The sequence below is a fragment of the Lichenostomus cassidix genome, chromosome 2, assembly GCF_008360975.1.
Source record: "Lichenostomus cassidix isolate B80296 chromosome 2, HeHo_3.0, whole genome shotgun sequence".
NCBI classification, from domain to species: domain Eukaryota; kingdom Metazoa; phylum Chordata; class Aves; order Passeriformes; family Meliphagidae; genus Lichenostomus; species Lichenostomus cassidix.
In genome coordinates, this window is record NC_139482.1 from 26,655,254 (window position 1) to 26,676,633 (window position 21,380).

At 38.0% G+C, this 21,380-nt stretch overlaps 2 protein-coding genes across 2 annotated transcripts in view; one reads left to right on the forward strand and one right to left on the reverse strand.

The window, feature by feature from the left end:
• Positions 1-6,222: 6,222 nt before the first annotated feature.
• COXFA4 (cytochrome c oxidase associated subunit FA4) lies at positions 6,223-10,152 on the reverse strand. Its single transcript, XM_085050809.1, has 4 exons — positions 9,986-10,152; positions 9,278-9,366; positions 8,894-8,954; positions 6,223-6,438 (listed from the first exon to the last, which is right to left on the reverse strand). The coding sequence occupies exons 1-4, from the start codon at positions 10,025-10,027 to the stop codon at positions 6,382-6,384; spliced, it is 249 nt and encodes an 82-aa protein (XP_084906935.1). The 5' UTR covers positions 10,028-10,152; the 3' UTR covers positions 6,223-6,381.
• The window catches only part of PHF14 (PHD finger protein 14), a 180,964-nt gene continuing 169,609 nt past the window's right edge, over positions 10,026-21,380 (forward strand). Inside the window, exon 1 of the mRNA XM_085049823.1 lies at positions 10,026-10,164. Coding sequence (XP_084905949.1) covers positions 10,026-10,164 — 139 coding nt within the window. The remainder of the gene's footprint in view (positions 10,165-21,380) is intronic.

The following is a 21,380-nucleotide window of genomic DNA, read 5'->3' on the forward strand; positions in this document are numbered from 1 at the left end:
GGTCTCCAAAACTCATTCTTCTTTCACATAAAAGCTCTTTGTAATGACTGAGAAACAGTAAAATACATCCAAACAGAATTTCAGATACACTTCTGGACTGTTTATTTTGCATTTGATGTGCACACAGGTAGATAATGGAATATTAAGCTTCATTCAGGAGAGCTCCACTGTTGCTGAAGCATAATGTTTAAGCTCCAAGAGGCAGTAAATGGAGCTACATGACCCATTTGATTGCTGGGGCAAGCACCTATACTTCAGGATTAGGAGGTCTACTGCTATGTACACTATAAATCATGTCTAGTGCCTGACCACTGCATACTGTGCCCTGTCGTGGAAATAGTTATTTGGCAAAACACTCTGAATTTGAGGATCTCATTTTAACTTTGCCCATGGTTCTCTACGCATTATCAACCCAAGCGCAGGTTAATAAATTGTAGAACTTGTAAAAACTCAACTAATCTTTGCTCCAGCTACCAGGCCAGCTGTGAAAGATTTGCTTTGATATGAGACCCTGGTAAGGTTTGAGTCATCTTTTTTATCCTCACTCTGTAAACACTGCATGGCAGTCTAGATCACTTTTAAGCACTCAGCTGTTGTAGTCAGGGCCATTAGTCAACTCCTGACCTATTCCCCTCTGCCAGGGATTGACAAAAGCAAACAATTGCCAGGGACCTGGATAAAAAGCAGGTCAGGTGGTGGTTCTTCACAATCTATCCATCCATCCATGAAAAAAGCTCTTTCATATTTAGGTGCTGTGCCTCCAGCATAAAACAGCTCCTGGAATTTTTTTTCTCTCCTTATTTTGGGGACAGTCATATCCAACTGCCTACTTTGCTACACTTCATAACAGAAAAAGTGACAGGGTACCTGCTCTGATCCTTTGAGTAACAATCTGCTGAAAAAGTCTCTCTGGTGATGCAGGTGTTTAATTTTCATGCATAAAAATACAATTAGATTTAAGATGAAGATCTTCTGAAATCCTTTTCTGGTTTGAAAGCGTAAGACAAGTTTGGATCAGAAACAATAACGTAGGGTGAGATAAAATACTACAACCTTAAACTAATATAAATGGTTACTGAGAATTCAGTCATTAAGAGAAAGCATAAATTAAAACACATACAGTTCAGGCACAGCTCATATGTTTATTTTACATTGTTGGAATGTTTTAGAAACCGTGCTGCTATAAGGCAATGCAGAAAGAATGCTATTTTCAAAATTAACTGTAACATTGCTTTTATTTTTATTTCACACTATGGCATTAATACAAACTTGTCATTAGTAATCTAAATTCAGAAGAAAGTGCACCAGATCTTCTTCTGCAGTTATTCTGCTACTGCTTTTCTATTTTGCGCAGTAATTTAAACTCATTGGAATATCACGCTTTTGTCTTTACTCTCAGCCTAATTCTCACTGCATCCTAATAGACCAAGCAGTCATGGCAGGTGCAACAAACAACTTCTGCATTGCCAAATACATGCAGAAATTGAAGGACTTAAACTAAGAAAGCTCCTGCAAAAAATCCAAGAACTTACTGTAACTTATGTACAACCTGATGCAGCTCCATCTGCCTATTCCATCACATCTGTTGCTCTTTTTTTTTTTCTCCTGGAATACTTCTTGAACTTACCTGGACTTTTCTATAAAGGGATGGGAGAGAGATCATTTTCACATTAAAAAAAAAAAAAAAGCAAAAAAAAAAAATAAAAGCTTCAATGATCCCTGGTCATTTTAAGCACATTATCTTTATAGCTGGGCTGAAGTTTCCTCCCCTAAGCTTCCAAAAAAAGCTAGGAAGTTAAATTTGTTTGACACAACATGAAGATAAGAACATCTGAAGCAAATTATCCCCTTAACACTCTAACAAAATCCCAGAGACTATCATGAAGCGTAAGTGGAACTAGAACAGGAAGTTTGAAACTGGGATGAAATTCTGCTTTCTTCATGTTAATAATGAGTTCTGCTATCTTCCTGCTCTCAGTGTAGGGGGGAAAAAAAGCTATCAGTACTGAAGAAATCTTATTAGATTCAACACTATTTTTAAACAGCTAGGATCAAAATCTTCATTCAGACACACTGGTGCCACTCCATTAAATTCCAGCAGTGGCACCACTGGTAGAAAAAGAATGGCACTCAGATTTTTCACCATTAAGTAATCTGTTTTCATTACCTTCTCAGCAGTTTGTTTCATTTGCCTGCAGTAGAGAAACTAAAATTAGAAAACATTTCATGTTCATAGTTAGTTTGCTTCCAGTGTGAAAAAAACAAGTCTATAAATTTGTCTATTGGATTATGGCTTGTTCAGTTCTCTTGTAAAGTTGCCTTTACATTATAGTGATGAACTGTAAATGGTGTAGTGCATTATTTTGTCCAAAGTAATTCAAATTAATGACCCTAGAAATATTATTTTAGGTGACTGTTATAAAGCATTTGCAATACCCATGAATATTACCAGCAGAATTTCTTTTCTTCTTTGTAATGTATGCATTGCCATGTGTTAATAAACTATTTTCTAATCATCTTCAAAACTTGCTGTCTCTTGCAGGAGTTCCACTTGCCAGTCTTGTGTCAGTTCTAGTAGCAAATGACTGTCAGGTAAATGCCAATAGCAAACTATCAAAAGTTTGAATGCATTTTTCTTGCCTTTACTTGCATACTCATGTTCACATTTCACATTATCTAAAGCATTACAGATTCTGACTGGAAACAGAAAAAAAATGAGCAAGTGTGGTGATCTCTCAGATTCTTCACCTTGTAACTGTGAGAATAATGTTAGCTTAGAAAGTCTAAAAATTACTTTATTGTTTCATTTACATGAAACTTTCAAAAAGGAAAAAAAAACAATTTTTCAGGTTCTCTGTTACTCTGGATGCTAAAAATGGATTTGCTTCTCAGGAATGGAAGAGGTGTGTATTTTCTTGCACTGTATGGGCTCATGTCATCCTTACTAAGAAAGTGTTATGCCTCGCCAACCACAGATAGCAGCACTTTGAAATTATTGAAAAAACCCTCAAATTTCTTCCAAACTGCACAGCACCAGAATTAGCACAAATTTAGGAAATATGCCATCATAGTAGTGTCCACAGACATTCTTAATAAGCTTAAAGATCAGACGAGGAGATGAAATGATTTGAGCTTCACAGAAAATTCTCATGACTAAGTACTGATGTCAAGACCACTTCTAAGGAAAAGTGAATGGATCACAACCGCATGAAGTAAACCAATTTCTAGATTTCAAAAGAGAGGACTGAAGAGTCAGTTTTCTATTATGTAATATTTAAAAAACCCTACTGTGGTAATGATGCTAGTGAACACCTATTTTCTGTAGTTGTCAGAGACTTGTTGTGCCTCACTTCATCCTGAAGAAATGGTCCTCTATCTAGTCCAGTTTCTTCCATAGTAAGACAGGCCAGTCAGTAGAAACAATACCTTTGTCTGCACTTGTGCATCTCTAGTTGTTTTTCAATAACTCATTCAAAACGCATTTTTAAAATTCCTGTAATGACTTCTCAATTTTCTTCCCGACAAAGTATTACAAGTGAATCAGCATTAAACATACATTTCCTTATTTTAAAGGTCATGCAATAGTCACACCCCAAACTAACTTTAAAGGTAAAGCAGAGCTTGAAAACAGATCTGAAATGTGTTTCCTCAGATGACATTTGGCTATAAATCCCACAAAAAAATTAAATTATTCTTTTAATATCAGGCACACCCTTCTAATTTCTTAGAGGCAGCTAGATATTTTACACCTACAAGGAGCTTTTCTTCCTGCAGGCAAATAACAAATTACTCAACATGCTGCATGGAGTATGTGATCATGTGCCAGAACTACGGAAAGACGTAAATCTTTCTATCCTAGATGGGCAGAATTAATTTCAGATTTAATCACCCTGCTGCATATCAGGACCACTGATAAGGAGGCACAGAATAACTCTCTTAACAGTAATTTGACAGTGGCAGGCACAATGCTGTACTGCAAAAATAAGAGATGAATCTTCTGTATTTTGGCTTATGAAAAGGACATGAAGACCAGGTCCACACTGACCACTCCAGAAAAAATCTGCCACATACTGAAATCAAGTGGCTGTATCCATCTCAGTCTAAACTTGAGACAGCAGAATATCAGTCTCTTTCAGGTAACACATTTGCTCAAGCAAAATGACAAACTATGGTGTTAATGAAAGAATTCACTTTTCCTACTAATAATGGGATTTCATCATTTCATACAAATTAATAGCAAAAGATAAATATAAGAGGATGGAATCGTAAGAATCCAAACTGCAGTAATTTCTTTATGCTGTCTTTACGGAATACCATCTTTGGCTTCATAAAGGATGAGGAAGATGATGGTTTTAATGAAGCAGTTTTAAAGATCCTTGAATATTTTAATACAGATAGAATATTGCCAAGCTGCAAAACTGGTTCTCTTTCAACAGTACTCTACAAAAATGTAAAAAAATATACTGAAAGAGAGAGCGAGGGAGCGAGCAAAAGAAAGGAAAAAAGAAAGAAATTATTTTATTTATTACTTATGAGTTTGGCAAGTAATGGTGACTATTGTCCACTACATTTACCATAGGACAGAAGTATACCCCTAAAAGGAGTAAGTGTTCCCTCAGGATAATGACTTTTAGAATAATTAAATTTAGAAGACTTTAAGTTTTGCATATTTTTAGGAGCCAGTAAGCTGCAATGAGGAAAGACAAGTAACATTGAATGAATTGCCTTTTGTTTTCTAGTCAATCCATATTTAAAGCTTTAAATAATTTATGAAATAGATTTGAAATATGTATTTTAAGTGCCTTTACTAAGAAAACACGAGCCTATGCTTTCATCAGCTGTGCACAAAAGGAATAACCTTGTCACACCTAAGAATACGGTTAACTTTCCGGATATTGGTCTTTCTTAATGTCCAGAGAATCTGTATTTGAAGATGCATAATCCACACTAAGTGCCAAATAGCAATTTATAAAAACACCCTTCCCATTTTTACACAACATACCTTTAAAACTGAACAAAGCATTGCAACAGAATGTTCTGTTTGGATCCAGACAACAACCAGTCCCCAAGGACACCTATAGGTTTTGCCCATCACTGTAATCATGTCTCTCATAAAACACATCTCCTTATTCAGACCTCATGAGATCCTCTCAAATAAGTAAACGACAACTGAGTGAATCTACCATTTCAGTACATAATCTGATAACTCAGTATATAAAAGATAATCTAAACTGCTACCAAATAAACTACATCAATTTACCTACAAGATTTTTCCATATAAAATATGAAGTCTTTGCAAATATCTATTATTTTCCAATTGCCCCAGAATAATCTTTCTTCTCCAATAAAAGTTCTTACTGCTTGATTTGACTTTATTACTTGTAATAGTTGCTATAGTTATCTTCATTCTTGGAGACTACTTTAAGCGAAGTGTATCAAGATACAAACAGCTGTACTCTGTCAGATAGTCCAGAATTAATATCCCTTATCCAAGGAAATGCCAGATGTTCACAGTAGAGCACAAAGAACCTACCCTAAGTTATAGACTTGCAAAGATATTTTCCTTTAGCCTTTCCATGGCAAGACTCAGCCAAGTACTAGAGTATAAGCTTTTGCCCTTCAGAAAAGGTATTTTTGTTCTTATATGAATAGCTAATTGTTTCCCAAAACCTCCACCCTCTTCTGCTATGTGCTTCCCTTCCTTAAAACTGTCACCCACAAGAACACTTGAGAATGTTTGGAGAGTTTTATTTTTTAAATATTGAAAGTTGTCTTCCTGTTTATTAAAAAAAACCGCTTGACTTCAAAAGAAAAAACAAAAGAAAGAGAAGAAACAAAACCTTTTGGAGTGCTCAGTCTGTTTTTTCCTTCCCTCCAGCAACATATGGCAACATCTGCTGCCTCCCTGACGGATAATGACTTGTTGGCATTGACTTTTCTGAAACCAAAACTTCTTAAAGTGGCAAGTAGATAAATTCAGGTGCAATTAAAAAAATTGTACATGCACACACATAAATATGTGCTATCAAGTTCTTGAAGTTTGGTATAACTGCATGAACCTGCAGTTATTTTTCTGAGATCAACACACTGAGCATAAAGCCCATCATGACAACTCTGCTTTCTGGTTGAGGAAACATGAACTGACTTGCTTACTGACAAACCATACAGCAGAAACTGTTAATAGGACGATATTGTCATTTTGCAAAATGAAAGAGCAGACACTTCAAGTTTTAAACATTTATTAAGCCTCATCAAAACAGTTTCAAACACATGACCTAGTGCTGCGTGAGGCAAGTTTATTTCCTGGATGATTAAGCATGACACTTGTGCGGACGGCTTCCGGAAGACGATTCTGTGCAGCTTATGGACATGAATGTGTTTTTAGAAGTCAGGACGGTCCTTTTTCAGTCTGCTGTAGTCCACATTAACCGAGTAGAACTAGGAAAGAGAAGGGAGAAAATATTAGTTAAGAAGCCTGAATACACATTTTCCATAGTATTTACTAAAAATATGCATCATTTGAACTCACATAGGGAAACTGAAATCATATTTTGAGTCTGTGAACTGGACAGTGATAAATAAATAAAAACTTTTGATGAGCAGTAACTTTTCAATATTAATGCTACACCCAGTGTTAGAAGCTCTGCATTTAAAATGAGGTAGCGCTCGTGTCTTCCACTAGAGAAAACCCAGTGTCTCTCTTAACCCACGGAATCTGAAGTCCATTCAGAGGAACTTTTTACAGTATTGCTGAGTTTATCCACTTTGCTCAAAACCTATGGCTCCTGAATAGCAAAGGCAAGAGCCAGCTTGTCAAGTGGCACAGAGCACCATGTCTGGGAACAGACAGGGTCACAAAGGAACATTTAGAGCAGTGCTGCAAAATCCAAGATTGGTTTCAATAGCTGCATCTAGAACCGCAAAGGATGACAAGGAGGAATGAAAGGAAGAACAGATCCTCTCACATACTCAGTTTACACTATTATAATTGGATCCTATTACAAGCAATCCAGAACAACCCAAAAAGTGACTGAGGACAATGAGTTTACAGCCTAACTGCATATTCTGGCATCCCAGCCTGACTTGACATCAAGCACGTGATAGTACAGTTTTTCTTAAAAAAACAAAAGAAAGAAAAACACATAACTCTTAGCTTGATTATTTTTAGTTATACCAAATTTTCAATTTTTTTTAACTTTCTCAAAGGAAAACAAAACAGCCCATAGCACAGTCAAATTACAGCTTTCTGTGCAACTCCTACAGTAATTATAAGATCTTCAACTCTTTGGAAGAAGACTGAGGAAGTTAATATGACAAAAAGAAGTTTACCATAGAAAAAAAAATCTTATCAAAAGCTAGGACTTGTTATACAAGAACTTTTTACCAAAGAGTCATCCTCAAATTAGAGTAATATGTCCGTTTTGTTTCGCACAGTGCAGATTTGGGAAAAAAATGTCCCCAATGATACACACACCCAAATATGGCAAACCCCGAGGCTGTGTTTGCATGTTAAGGCAGAAGGGGAATGCTACACAAGTCATGCAATCTTTAAAAGAATTTGTGCTGTGCACTATGATAGATTTGCCTAGTTTAGATATTTACAAACCAGCAACATTCCAAAATCAGCAGTGAAAACAAAGTATTATGCTCTTCCCGGGCTTTTAAAGGAACCGTAACCTCTTTTATTTTGGAAGTGTGCAGTTTTTCTGCTTATTTCAATGACTGGAATTATAGTATACAGTACAAAAGACACTAGCTTTGAAAACACAGTAGGTTTGCTCTTTTTGTAGCTTGAGAATAATCTGAAAATATTCTTAACAGTAATCCACTAAAATAGCACTTCTGCAAAACTTGATTGAAACACAATTCATGTGCAGAGAAGGGCAATGAAAATGGTGCAGGGTACAGAGAGTAACTCATATGAGGAGTGCCTGTGGGAGGCAGTGCTGTTCAGCCAGGAGAAAAGGAGGCTCAGGGGAGACCTTATCACTCTCTACAACTCTCTGAAAGGAGGCTGTAGACAGCTGGGGGTTGGCCTCTTCTCCCAGGCAACCAGCGACAGGACGAGAGGACACAGCTTCAAGCTGCATCAGGGGAGGTTTAGGTTGGACATCAGGAAGCATTTCTTTACTGGAAGGATTGTCAAACATTGAAATGGACTGCCCTGGGTGAGGATGGAGTCACCATCCCCAGAAATGTACAGGAAATGACTGGACACAGCACTTAGTGCTGTGATCTAGTTGACAACATAGTGTTTGGTCAAAAGTTGGACTCAATAATCTTGAAAGTCTTTTCTAACATAAATGATTCTACAATTTTAGGATTTCTGGAAGCTACCAAATGTTTTAGACATCTTTGTATGCTTCCTCATTAGTTAAGTGAAATTACTTGAATATCAGCTAAAGAACATTTCTGTTGTATACAGTTACTTACAACTGTTTTGTTTTTAAAAAATCAACTGCAGAACTGAATTTGTGGTCATGTTAAACACTGACATTTTCCTGCAGTGCTTCTCATGAGTAAATGCAAACAGCTTAGAACTTAGAAAACTGTAGTTCAGAACTTCTGGGGTTTTGTCCTTCTCCCTGCAGTTTATTTCTGAGTATTATGAACCAGTAAATTCTCCTTCTCACATACAGTTCCTCTTTTCCTTACAGTGCAATACAAAAGACTGCTTTCATACTGACTCCTTTCATCCCATTATCAACCATCATTAGTAAAGTTTTAAATCTCAAACTCAGCCATCTCTGTTCAGAGCTCTAGAGACAAACAAATGCTGCACAGAAGAAATACATCACTCACTCAACTACTTTCCAATCTAATCAAACATCCTGAAACAGTAGGCTACACCTGTAATATTCTTCTTCCTAAAAATCAATATTTCTCATTTTACCTTGTACTGGTCACTGGGAGACAATTTGTTCCAAGGTTCTGGGTTATTTTTCTTGTCCCAGCTGTTGAGAAAAATGCAAGATGTGAGAGCATATTAACACTACCTTCAAAATCAAAAAGAAATATATTCATATATGCACTGTGGTTATTAGGTCATGGAATCATCCATCCAAGCAAGTTTCCACAGAAAAAGGCACCGTCCTTTGTAAGCAGTCTCTAAATACCATGGTAAGCAAAGAGATCTCCAAATCAAGGGAAGCTCCACACACTTAGTGCCAGTGATACTAGATCAAGATATTAAGGCAACCAGGAGCATAAAAACCAAGGCAGTGAAGTGTAACATATGCACCAAGAGAACTGGCACTGGGTATTACTGCATTCATACCTGACATCAGGGTTGAACATCGCCAAACGCATGAGGTACAGGCCTGCACCAACACCTCCAGATCCAATAATCACAAACAGAGGGATCAACTGCAATAACAACAGCACAAAAAATTAAATATCATGCTGCAATATAGCAAAATAGTATTAAATACATAGTATTACGGACTGCAGTTATGGTAAACCAAAGAACAATCTTACAGACTTTGAGCCACAAAAGCATGGCCCTCTAAACCCTGGCATAAGTTCCCTGTTGGCAGGACAGCCGTGGGGTCAGAGAGAAACTAGCAGCTATGAAGACATAGGGATGAAAAAAATACTCCTACATGCAGAGAAATCAAACCAAAGCAAATCAAAAATCCCGTCACAGCACGGAAAGACAAATATAGGTCCCTCCACTGCCAAAAGAGGCCATACAGTGTGTACTCAGATTATAAACCAAAACATGGGAGCCGGAGCGTGGGGTCATATTGATGTGCAAGGAGAGCGGCAAGGCCACCTCGAGCCTTGCGGCACAGGCCAGGCCGCACAGGCCAGAGGGAAAAGGGGACCTGACGGTGTCTGCTCGCCCAGCTCCGGCCGGCCCAGGGATCCGGCATACACAGGAATGTCAGGAGACGGATGGGCGAGGAGGAGGCGGCCGGCGGGGCCGGGGACACGGAGCGCGGCAGGGGGCCGGCGGGGCCGGGAACTCGGGTCTGGTACTCACGGCCGGGTGCTTCTTGGCGTGGGTGAGGATAACGCGTAGCATGGCGGCGGAGCGGTGGCGGCGAGCGCGGGCGAAGGTCTCGCTCTCTGCAGCTCCGCAGCGCTGCCTCCCCCTTCAACCGCCGAGCCCCAATGTCACCGAGGCCCCCGCGCGGCAGGTGCCGCCGCCGCAGCCCGGATGTAGCAGCTCCGGCGTTCGCCTGCTCGCCCTCCGCCGCCCCGCGCCCGCCGCCGCCTCGCCGCCCCGCTCCGCGCCCGCCCCTCGCCCGCCCCGGCCTGAGCGGCCCCGGCCTTAGCGCGGCCCCTCGCCGGGGGCAGCAGGCACGGGCACGGGCGGCAGCAGGCACCGGCACGGGCACCCCGGGCAGTGCCGCCCCGCCCCGCCTGCCGCGCGGGCAGCGCCTGCGCCCGGGCTGCCAGCGAGGGACAGGGACAGGGACAGGGCCCGGGAGGCTGGGCTGCCCCACCGCCAGGGCCGGGCGACACAGAGTCACAGAGGGGGCCGGGCTGGAAGGGACCGGGGTGGGTCAGCTGTTCCGACCGCCCTGCCCAAGCAGGGGCACAGAGCATGTGGCACAAGGCCGCATCTCGATGGCTCTGGAGTATCTCCAGTGAGAGAGACTCCACAACTTTTGGACAGTCTGTTCCAGTGTGCGGTCAACTGCACAGTAAAAGAAGTTTTATTTCGTATTCAGGTGGAACTTCCTGTGCATCAGTTTCTGCCCCTTGCGTTGTAGCCAGGTGCTTGGTGTTATTAAGGAGAGCCTGGCTCCATCCTCTTGACATCCCCCTGCTTTAGATATTTATAGATACAGATAAAGTCCCCTTTTGGTCGTTTCCTTCTGAGGCTGAACAGGCCCAGCTGCCCCAACCTTTCCTCTTAAGAGAGCTACTCCCCTAATTGTGTTTGTCACCCGCCACAGGACCCCTTCCAGGAAACCCATGTCCCTTTATCACTGAGGAGCCCAGAACTGTGCACAGCACTCCAGGTGCAGCCTCACCAGGGCTGAGGAGGGTCAGAATCATCTCCCTCGACCTGTCAATGCTCTTCCTGATGCACCCCAGGATGCTATTGGCCTCCTTGGCCGCATGGGCACTGCAGGCTCAGGGACAGCTTGTTGTCCACCAGGACTTTCTTGGCGTTGCCCTCACACTGCCCGAGAGCTGCTGCGACACAGACATGGGGCAGAGCCTGCCAAGAGGGCCTGCCTGCTCCCTGTAGCATTAGGACGGCTGGGAAGGCGTGTGGCAGCAGTGGGTACACATACACACCCGTGTCTGCCTCTCTGCTGGGCTTCCCTTACAGGGAAGGGCTGAGCACTCACCAACCTGGGTGAAAAGTTGAAGGGGTGGTTTAAAGGTGAGGCAAAGGAGTTACAGTTTCATTGTCCTGAAAAGAATACAGGGAGTGAAATTCATCATAAAACTGCCAAAACATAGTAAAACATGAAAAATTGTTTTGCTGTGGTCAGGTTAGCAAAAGTTGGGTGCGTATATGTTGTCAAGAGAGCCCTTTGATTTTCAAAAGTGGTTTATAATTATATATTACATATAGATGATTCTGGAGCACTGCATCCAGCTCTAGGGTCCCCATTATAGGAGAGACGTGGACCTGCTGGAGCAAGCCCCAAGGAGGTCACAAAGGTGATCAGAGGGATGGAGGAAAGGCTGAAAGAGTTGGGGTTGTTCAACCTGGAAAAGAGACGGGTTATGGGGTGACCCATTTGCAGCCTTCCAGTCCCTGAAGGAAACCTACAAGAAACCAGGAGAGGGACTTTTTACAAGGACATGTAGTGATAGAACCAGGGGGAAGTGCTTTAAACTTAGGGAAGGCAGGAAGAAATTCTTTACTTAGAGGGGAGTGAGGCACTGAAACAGGTTGTCCAGAGAAGTTGTAGATGTCCCATCCCTGCAAGTGTTCAAGGCCAGCTGGGATGGGGCTTCGAGCAACCTGGTCTAGTGGAATGTATCCCTGCCCATGGCAGGAGGTTGGATCTGCATGAGCTTTGATGTCCCTTCCAACCCGATCCATTCTATGATTCTATATTTTGGCTAAGGTTGCTTTAATTATTTAATTATGGCTTGAATTTAATTATTTTTCTTGTTATATAATTTTAAATGAGCAACATGGCTATTTATTTTATAGTACTGTGTCCAAGTGCTGTCCCATTTTTTCTCCATTACTGTGTTTCTTACACAGAATTGGGAACCTAATGCCTATCTTTGGATAGTATCTCCAGCCACTTTGATGTTTGATTATTTTCACAAAAGAAAGGTACCCCAAAAGGTAAATTTGCCCCCAGGCATTATAAAAGTCATTATTAGGTAATGGGAATATCATCATGCTACTAACCTAAGACAGAAATAGTCCTTTTCCTAGGTTGGAAGCAAAATAATTTTACATGAGTGCTTTTAGTTTCTGTGGCTGTAAAGCAAAGAAAAATTCTGAAGTAATAAAAAGTGGCAAAGAATAAATGTATTGAAACAAATGGGTGTCTTCTATTTCACTCACTAGTTCCACAGATTGGCTTCTGCTCATTTTCAATAATTGTCTCAAATTGTCTCTCTTATAATAAATTCTAAAAAAATATCATATTCCTCGCATATCATTCAAAAATCTATTTTTTTTTCAGATTGCCAGAGCCAGTTTGACGTGGGTAACGGCAAAGTTCAGTAACATGTACAGATGCATTTGACAAGTCAGTGGGTGTCACCAGAAAAAAATTATAACAATATTTTCTGTGGGGCAATGCAATGCTTGTCTCCCTCATTTGTTTCAGAGTTGATAAAGAGAAAAAAAGCATAGTTAGTGTGCTCCAGGAGTCTGTTCAAACTGTTCCAGTGTTCATTATGTCATGGGGTCAGTACTTCAGTATTTTCCCATTTTTTTCAAAATGGAAAGAACAATTTGCCCATGTTAAAAGTATGGGAAATGATACTATTGCTGCTATTCTTTTATAAAAGAGAAATACATGAAACTTTTAGGAGTGACTCGGAAAGTTACCGTGCTCACTCTCTAGTACAGTAATTAAACTTTTCACCATATACTTGGATTGCATCAGATGCCAGTTGCCAAAGCAGCTGCAGGAAAACCAGGGAGCAACCAAAGGGTAGATGAATAGCTAGAAACCATGTGGGGCTGCTCAGCAAAACTCTGCTCAGACTGAAACACTCCACTTCCTTATGCACAGCCAACATATAGCTAAGTGCAAAAATTCAGAGACATTCACGTACTCCGTTTCTACACTACTAAGGGACAATCATCAGAGATACATTATTTCCACTAGGCTATGTCTTGGGCACATATTTTTAGGAAAGACATAATGATTTTTACATGCTACTCAGTACAATTTTTTTTCACGATGATTTATAGTTTTTTCAGTCATGTTGTGCTTTTATGAATTTAAATAGGCATAGCACCTGATCAATTTGCAAAATTTGTCAAGCATTTCATGGGCCTTCATAAATTTTTGTCATTGTGTACATCAATTTTTATTGCCTGGACTTGTATGGCTCAGCTGCTTCGTTGTTCATATATATGTCCTAGTATTTACAATACTGGGAATTTTGTGTATGGAAATGAATTCTGCAGATATTTTTTTAAAAAGTTTGAAAACACTCAGAAACCTGTTTTTTTCATTCTAATTTTGAAAATTGCAAGTTAATATTTTTAAATTTCACACAATGCCAGCATTGCTAAAAATGCAATCTCTCACTTGCTAAACTTGGCAAAATTCTGAGTTTCAACTCAAGCCTCATGGTCTCATGGATCCGTGGTTCTGAGAAACACCTACTTAGCTGCCAAGTTTGAGTGCTTGTACTGTGCTATAATTATATAAATTGTATGGGTTAATTTATTGTAATGCTGTCAATATATTGGCCATACTTGAAGACAAACAATTTTCTGTAACTTATCTACCCACTCCCAGAAAGACAGTGAACACTGGATAAAGGTAGATAATTTTGCCACTCTTTTATCTGTCGCTTAGCTACTCAAGCTGAAAGTAAACACATTTATTTCCTCTTAGGGTTTGGTGCCTTTGTGTTCACAACTGACAATTAAATTTATGATCCTTTAGTTAGACATGTAATCTGACTAAAGTTATCTTTTTGTAGGTTTCTGCTTTTTAAATAAGTGAATGTATAAATCCTTCAGGTAATTTGGCAAGATTTTGTGATGAACCAGTTCATTAAGAAATAAGTGACTAGATTTGCAGCAGTGCTCAGCATTGCTGAAAAATCAAGTCCTCAGGTTATTCTGGTGCTTTACCATTTATTTTTTCCTCTTTATTTATTTGTTCTCCTGTACAGCCTCACCTCATGGCTTCTGTCTCTCACTGTCGCTCTTTGATTGTTATTGTACCTCGTTCCTGTCCTTAGGCTCGTTTGAGCTTTTGATTTCAGGAAATTTTCTTCTATTCCAGATACTTTGTTTTAGTTTTTGGTGGTCTTCCTGTTTCTGAAGTCTTTATTCCTCAAACCTTACCTGATAATATTAATTGATTCATATGAATCTGCAGATTTCTAATCCGTTCAATATGAATTATGGTGTGCTTCATTTTTTTTTTTTGTAATTTAAAGCAACTGATTTTAGCCACAAATATTTTCAGGTCTGAGCTCCTGAAGTCATAATAAAATCAATTTGAAGAATTGCACTCTTAAAGTTTTACAAAGTCAGTTCATTAAAAAAAAAAAAACAGATAAAATTATAGTCAATTTAAAGTTGCATTTTTACATGGAGGAAAATAGTAAGGAAACATTACTAGATTTGGAGATGTTCCAATTGGTCACTGATCAAGAAATGAAATTCATTGTGAATTATCTTATAGCATCAGGACATATCTCTGTTAATCAGAACAATGTATAAACTGTGGATTTTCTGTAGGTCTCAGCAGATTTGGTAGAAAGTCATGGACTCTTAAAAATAATTCTTAGCAGAGAAAAGGAATTCTAGGAGAGCAAAATATGTAAAAAAACTTTGAAAAAATATGTAAAAATGTAAATGTGAAGCCTGGCTTACATGCAAAAAATACACAGGGATTTTTGTGATTTTATTTTACTGTTTCTTGTTCCCATTTGTGTGTCTGTTCCCTCTGTTGTATGTCCTTGTACTCCTTTCTCTGCACTTAGCAGGGGCAACAGCAGAGCAGGATGGATGTGTGCAGACCTCTGCCAAGCCCATTCAGAGCAGTTCACTTACATCTTCCTTAACATGTGACTTATATTTGGTTCTAACTCTGTCAAATGGAGTGGCTGCATATTCTATTCTTGCATCCCCGGTCTAATGGCAGTAAGGCAACATAGGGGACTGAGGTGGGTGGATAGGGGCAGTAACATTGCAATGTAGCAGCCTGTGATAAAATCTTTCATTAAGTGTAAATATTGCAATTCTTCTGGGAAAAAGAAAAAGCTTTAAGAATTTCACAATATTAGAATTAGTTAAGTCAAATGTTATGCTTATACAGGAAAAAAAGTAGAAAGAAAAAATTAAGGTTAGAAACCAGGGTTTTTTATTTAAACTGCAACAAAAATATGTCTAGCATTTAAGAGAACTACGGTGAAAGGAAGCAAACTACTGGAAATTTGAATACTAACAGCACAAAAGCTATAACAAAGAAGAAATTAATAATTAAGGGTACTGAAATGTGTACTATGGAAATATTCTACTTCTCTCATTTATGTCCGCCAAAAATACGTGTCAATAAAAGTTCCCATCTCCAGATATTCATTAAAAGTACACAATAATTTTATACAATTTAGGGACATGTTTCATAGCATAAGCTGGTATCAATCATATAAGCAAAATTTCTGTTAAATAGGCCTCCTAGAGCTCTGGAAATGAAAGCAAAAACTTGGCAAAAGTGTTTATATGTTTTATCACTATGGGAATAATTGTTTTATAGCATTTATAATCTGCTGAGCAAGTCAAAGAAAAATACTCTTATTAGGACAGAAAAGCTTTTTTAGTTCACTTGCACTTTTTTATATGTATGTATATATATATATGTATATATACATAATATAATATAATGATAATTATTCATTTATATTGCAAATGCAAATTGTGTCCTGGGTTTTTAGAGTGATATCTGTAAACTTTAAGTTATGGGCCCAAATGTGCACATTTTCTTTAATATTGTGCTTTTATTAAGTGCACATTTATATAGACTGCTGTAGCATTAAAGTAATTATAATTGCTTTAAAGCAAATAAATCCTTATCGTAAAATAAAGACTTTTATTTTAAATATAAAATAAATACACTTTACACACGAGTGATTACATGAGTATGTGCTATTTGGCAAAAGTGAAATTAGCAGTAATAAAATGAAGTATTTTCTTTCCTGAATTGATGCATCTTCTGGCAGAATGTGAATATATTCATAAGTATTTAAAATTTTGTCCTTGAATATAATTTTTCTAAAATCCCAGTTCCTCAGCTATCATAAATTATTATTGAAACTGCATAAAAATCTAGAGGGGAATTGTTTGTTTGTCCATATGGAGTATGAAAAGAATCATTGGTAAGGACTTTTTTTGGCATAAAAATAGTTTTACCTGTTCCATGCATAGAAAACCTATTAGATTGTATAATTCACAAACCAGGTGGCTGTATGGGTTCATAATGAAAAACTGAGATTTTGTATCTGCTAGTTAACAGGATCAAATTTGGCTCAGTACATTTTCTCTAGAGATTTTGGAGCAGCATGGGCTGAGACAGTGAGCAGAACCTCAAGTAAAGGACCCCACAGGAGCAAACAGGTCACCAGCAACAGTTCTTCTTATCCGACAGAAAATAAAACATTTCATTTGAAAGACTTCAGTAGTTACAGGAGAGAACCAGAAACAGAGTTATAAGACATTCCAAATGGATGAAAATTTTCAGGTTCAAATACTAATATTTATAAAATACATGTAGTGGGGGGGTTAAAGGCAATATCATTCCCTGACAATTAGGAACAGAAAGTAAGGGGAATGGCAGGGCAATAGCATAACAGCTGAGAGTCAAATACTTAAAAGGAAATTAATTGTGGTCCCTGACCCTGCTTACTTTCTAGGTTCAATGACAACAGCTGGTCTTTATATTTAAAATATAGTTTGTTTTAAATTATATCATCTGCCAAAACATAGGATGCAGAAATACAGGCCCCACACAGTTTTTACCCAATTGGATGGCTTGAACCTGACAAGAAGACCACCAGAAGACCACCATAAGTTAGTGGAATGATCCCCCTAAAAATCATACTGATGCAGTGCCCTTTTACAGATAATCTCTTTCATGGAATTGTATCCATAGATGGTATTTCCCTGTAAGCTGCTCTTTTGTTTGATTTTAAAAACTGTCTGAACGTCATAAATATAAGTTTAATGGATCAATAATAATTCAAAATCTTCACAAAAAATGTAAGCAGGACTGGTACCTGAAACTGTTTTTAACTCGCTTCAACTATTCAGTAACAAGTTACTGGAGACAAACTTATAAAGAAATCCACTGAGATTTGAGTACATTTTGCTAAAACTATGTGCAAACCAAAGATTACCAAAGGCCAGCTTAAATTTTAAACATCAAAGCAGAGGACTCAAAAGAAATATCTATTTCTTCCCCAGCATATATAAAAGAAATTACACAGAATGGTCCTGAAAGTACTATTCAATAATGTTTCTCCGTATTCCACAGCAGAAACTAAAAAGCACTCTTCAACCTCCTGTATTAAGATGAAAGATCAAAAGCCTTGAGACAATTATAGGCATTAGAAACAGAGGCATCTTTAATTTGACTCCAGTAACTTGTTTTCCAGTAACTTGTTTTGGATTTATTTTTAAATATATTTTATGCTGGTAATCCATATCAAGTGAGACAAGTCATGGATTTTTAGGTCTGGCAGGACAGTTGGAATCACACTAGTAAAAACAATCATATTTTATCAGCTATTGGCTAATTTTTTATAAAAATTTGTTCAGATTTTGCTCTCTGATTAAAGCTGTTCTCCTTAGCTGGAAAATAATAGTTTGGTATTGACAGCCCTTTCAAGGACATATTGCTGCTTAGGAGAAACTGGTGCAGCTGCCACAGGAGTGACTCAAGCAGAGTCTGGGAACAGAGCAAACTGCTTATAGGCAGCTTCTGAAATGTAGAAATAAACACACACACACACACACACACACACACACACACACACACACTCTTATAAAAAGTATAATTGACTGTGCAACAGCTGTAAGGAGTGATTAATGAGATCTCACATGCACTATGCATTCCAAATATTAAAGAGAACAATGTAGTAATAAGAAATAAACATGAAAACTGTGCATGTTTATAAAGTATAGTCTTATTGCTGTGGCACTACCTGCAAAAGCTGTGACAACAAAGGATTATGCAGTTAGAAAAGAATAAATGGATTTTGTATTCCAATTTATTTTTCTGTATTTTTAAATTTCATGGAGAATGCTAGTATTTTATTGAAACCACAATTTATAGTAAGAATAAGGCTTCCAAATCTAACAGTTTCAATAAGCCAAAACTTGTTCTCATTTAAGACGGAGATAGAGCCTTTAGAGGACAGGATGAGACATAATTCTGATCAAGTTATTTTCCACAAACCTAGGCTGGAGAAAAATCTCATCTGTCTTCCCCTAACAAGAGCTGTATGCTTTTGTTTTCTTTATGGAAAGGGTAACAAGGGATTCTTGCGGTTTACGAACAGCACAGATACTGCTGTTTTGGAAGTAAGGATGTTATTCATGTACTTTCCAGAGAAAACATCATTTGCCTCTCTTTTCTGCTGTAGTTTTTAGAGGAAGGTTAGTTAGTATTTGCGAAGTAGAAAGGATTAATGAATAAAAATTGAAAAAGGATATTTTTCAGGTAGTTGAGAAATCCAAGATATTTTATCCATCATAGCAAGAAGAGATACATTATTCCAGCTGCTAATTCCAGATGACAGAATTATTATTGATTGCTTTAGGAGTCTTTGGATCATGTTGCAGATCCTGGCACTGCTGGGTAACACAGAGACATCTGAAAAGGATGGGTGTGGAGTGTGTTTTGAATGTGTTTCAGTGAATGACAGTGCATTGGGGACAATATATTCCACAGAATTTTAGAAATTAAACAGTTAGGAGTTTAACAGGAGTTTAATTTAAGCAAGTCTTGCTTCTGAAATCAGTACAAAGATATGGGTGGTTCCCAGAGGCAGTCTAAACTAGAGCTAGAATAAATCACTCTTTCAGGATGTCATATTCGGCCCTTGCCAAAATCACTGGAGATAAAAGCTGATAAAAGCTTCACAGTGATAGACTTCAGTTGCATTTGAGAAGGTGTTTCTGGATAAATCTCATGCTTAAATTACCCTTCAGAGCAAAACCAAGATATCTGCATTATCCTGATGTGAACCTGGTGAGACCTGGAGTGCTTGTGCAGAACATCTAATAATATCTGTTTCTTGCTATTTTCACATGGTTAATGCTGTGCAAAAACATTGGTTTTGGGGTTCCTCTTATGAGGGCTATGACATGAGACACTGCAAGGTCTGATGAGTTTTGTAAACAGCCTGATTTTACAGACAGTGGCATATAACTGGGGATAAGCAACTGATATATTAGCAATGGTTTAAACATTTTTGTGGCTTAGCCAGATGAACTATAATTCAGCCTTAAAATTGGCATGGGAGGGTAGTAACAATTCTTGTAAACAATCTCTAAGCCATTGTCCTTTTGCAGTATCTCAAATTATTACATTTGTTTGAATCATTAGTACCTTATGCAGATAATTTGTAGTATAGCAGAACATGAAATTCAGCTTGTCTTCTTTCTGGGCAAATAATAAATAAATATTCTGTACTCTCTCTATCTGGGAGAAGGGACATAGGCCATGCTTCAGCCTGGATGGAGATTACAGTGCTGCATCCACACATTTTGAGAAATGACATTTTTTGTCTATGCTTTTGTCTAGATTAATACAAAACTCGATGTTCTGTTCCTAAGAATACAAAGTATCCCAATATCTCTCTTTAATAAATTACAAAAGCTTTATCAGAAAGTGCATGAAAGTAATTGTTTTGATTACTCTTCAGTTTTACTTACTTTTTTTTGAAACTTCTACTTGGTTAAAAATTCTGTGATGTACCACTTATCAAGAAGTAGTATTCCCATGCTATCCCTTCTTTATATACAGCTTCATTTCAATGTAGGGGATTGTATTATTATATTTATGGGAAAAGGATAATAACATGCTTTGATGTGGGACTGAGCTCATCCTTCTCCTTTGAATAATATATACAGCATATCTGTAAGATTCACATTTTGTGATTGCATGAAATATATAACTGTAATCAGACTTCTGAGCAGGAATTTATTTTATTTGAACAGCAGACTCCTGACTGAAATGAAAATTATGTGAAGGGGAAACTGCAGCATGTCTTGATGTTTCTTCTTATATGTACTAAGACATCAAAAATTTTCTTTGAGAATTGTCAGAACATAAAAGTTAGCATATTTAATTAAAAAGGAGTTTCATAACATACTTTTTTTTGGTGAAAGGCTGTTTTCTCCTTTCTCCTTTCATTACGTAAGAAATCACATTAAAGACAACAGAATGTTTTGTTTGTTTACTTGCTGGTTTTAGAACATTCTTGGTCCAAAACAGTTGACTCCCGTCTTTCACTAACCTATTTGTCTGACCAACCTACAAGCTTGTGTACTTTGAGATGTTACTCCATTGATGCTGTCTTTGCCCATCTGTTCTTCCACTTTGGGACTTGCCCTTAAGAAACACCTCCTTCAGGCTGCTGTCCCTATTTATGGAGACATAAGCAGCACTTGTGTGAAAGAGCTGTCTTAACAAACACATGTAATACTCATAAAGTGTTCAAGCACCCAATACTCTTGTCTTTTCTCCATGGAATGCAGAACAGATGCAGATGAAACAAATAAATTTTAAACCTGCTATCTTCTGCAAGCATAATTTAAAATGCTGGAGCTCTGAAAAGTAATAACCATATGAAAAATATAGGGGGTATATTTACACAACCTCTTCACAGCAGAATCATTACTAATTAAAAAAGTCCTGCAATAGGCCAGTCTGGAGATGAACTATTTTTTTTTTAAACTAAAATAAGTAAGCCCTTATAAGAACAATTTATCTAATTAATCTTGAATTCAGTACATGTTTGTTGTGCAAAACAAGCTTTCATTAAAAGTTGGCCAAATTTAAATAACTTGTGATTTTAAAATTAGAACATTCCAGTGCAGTAAGTTCTAAAAGAAGTAATCCACATTGCATTTTTAAAGAAACAAATCAGTACAGTGGGAATTTTTACTCCCTTTCTCTACCTCTCTGCTCTCCCATTTGATTTGGAAGGGGAGGTAGCATGATTTTCAAGGTTGTATTTTTTTTTAG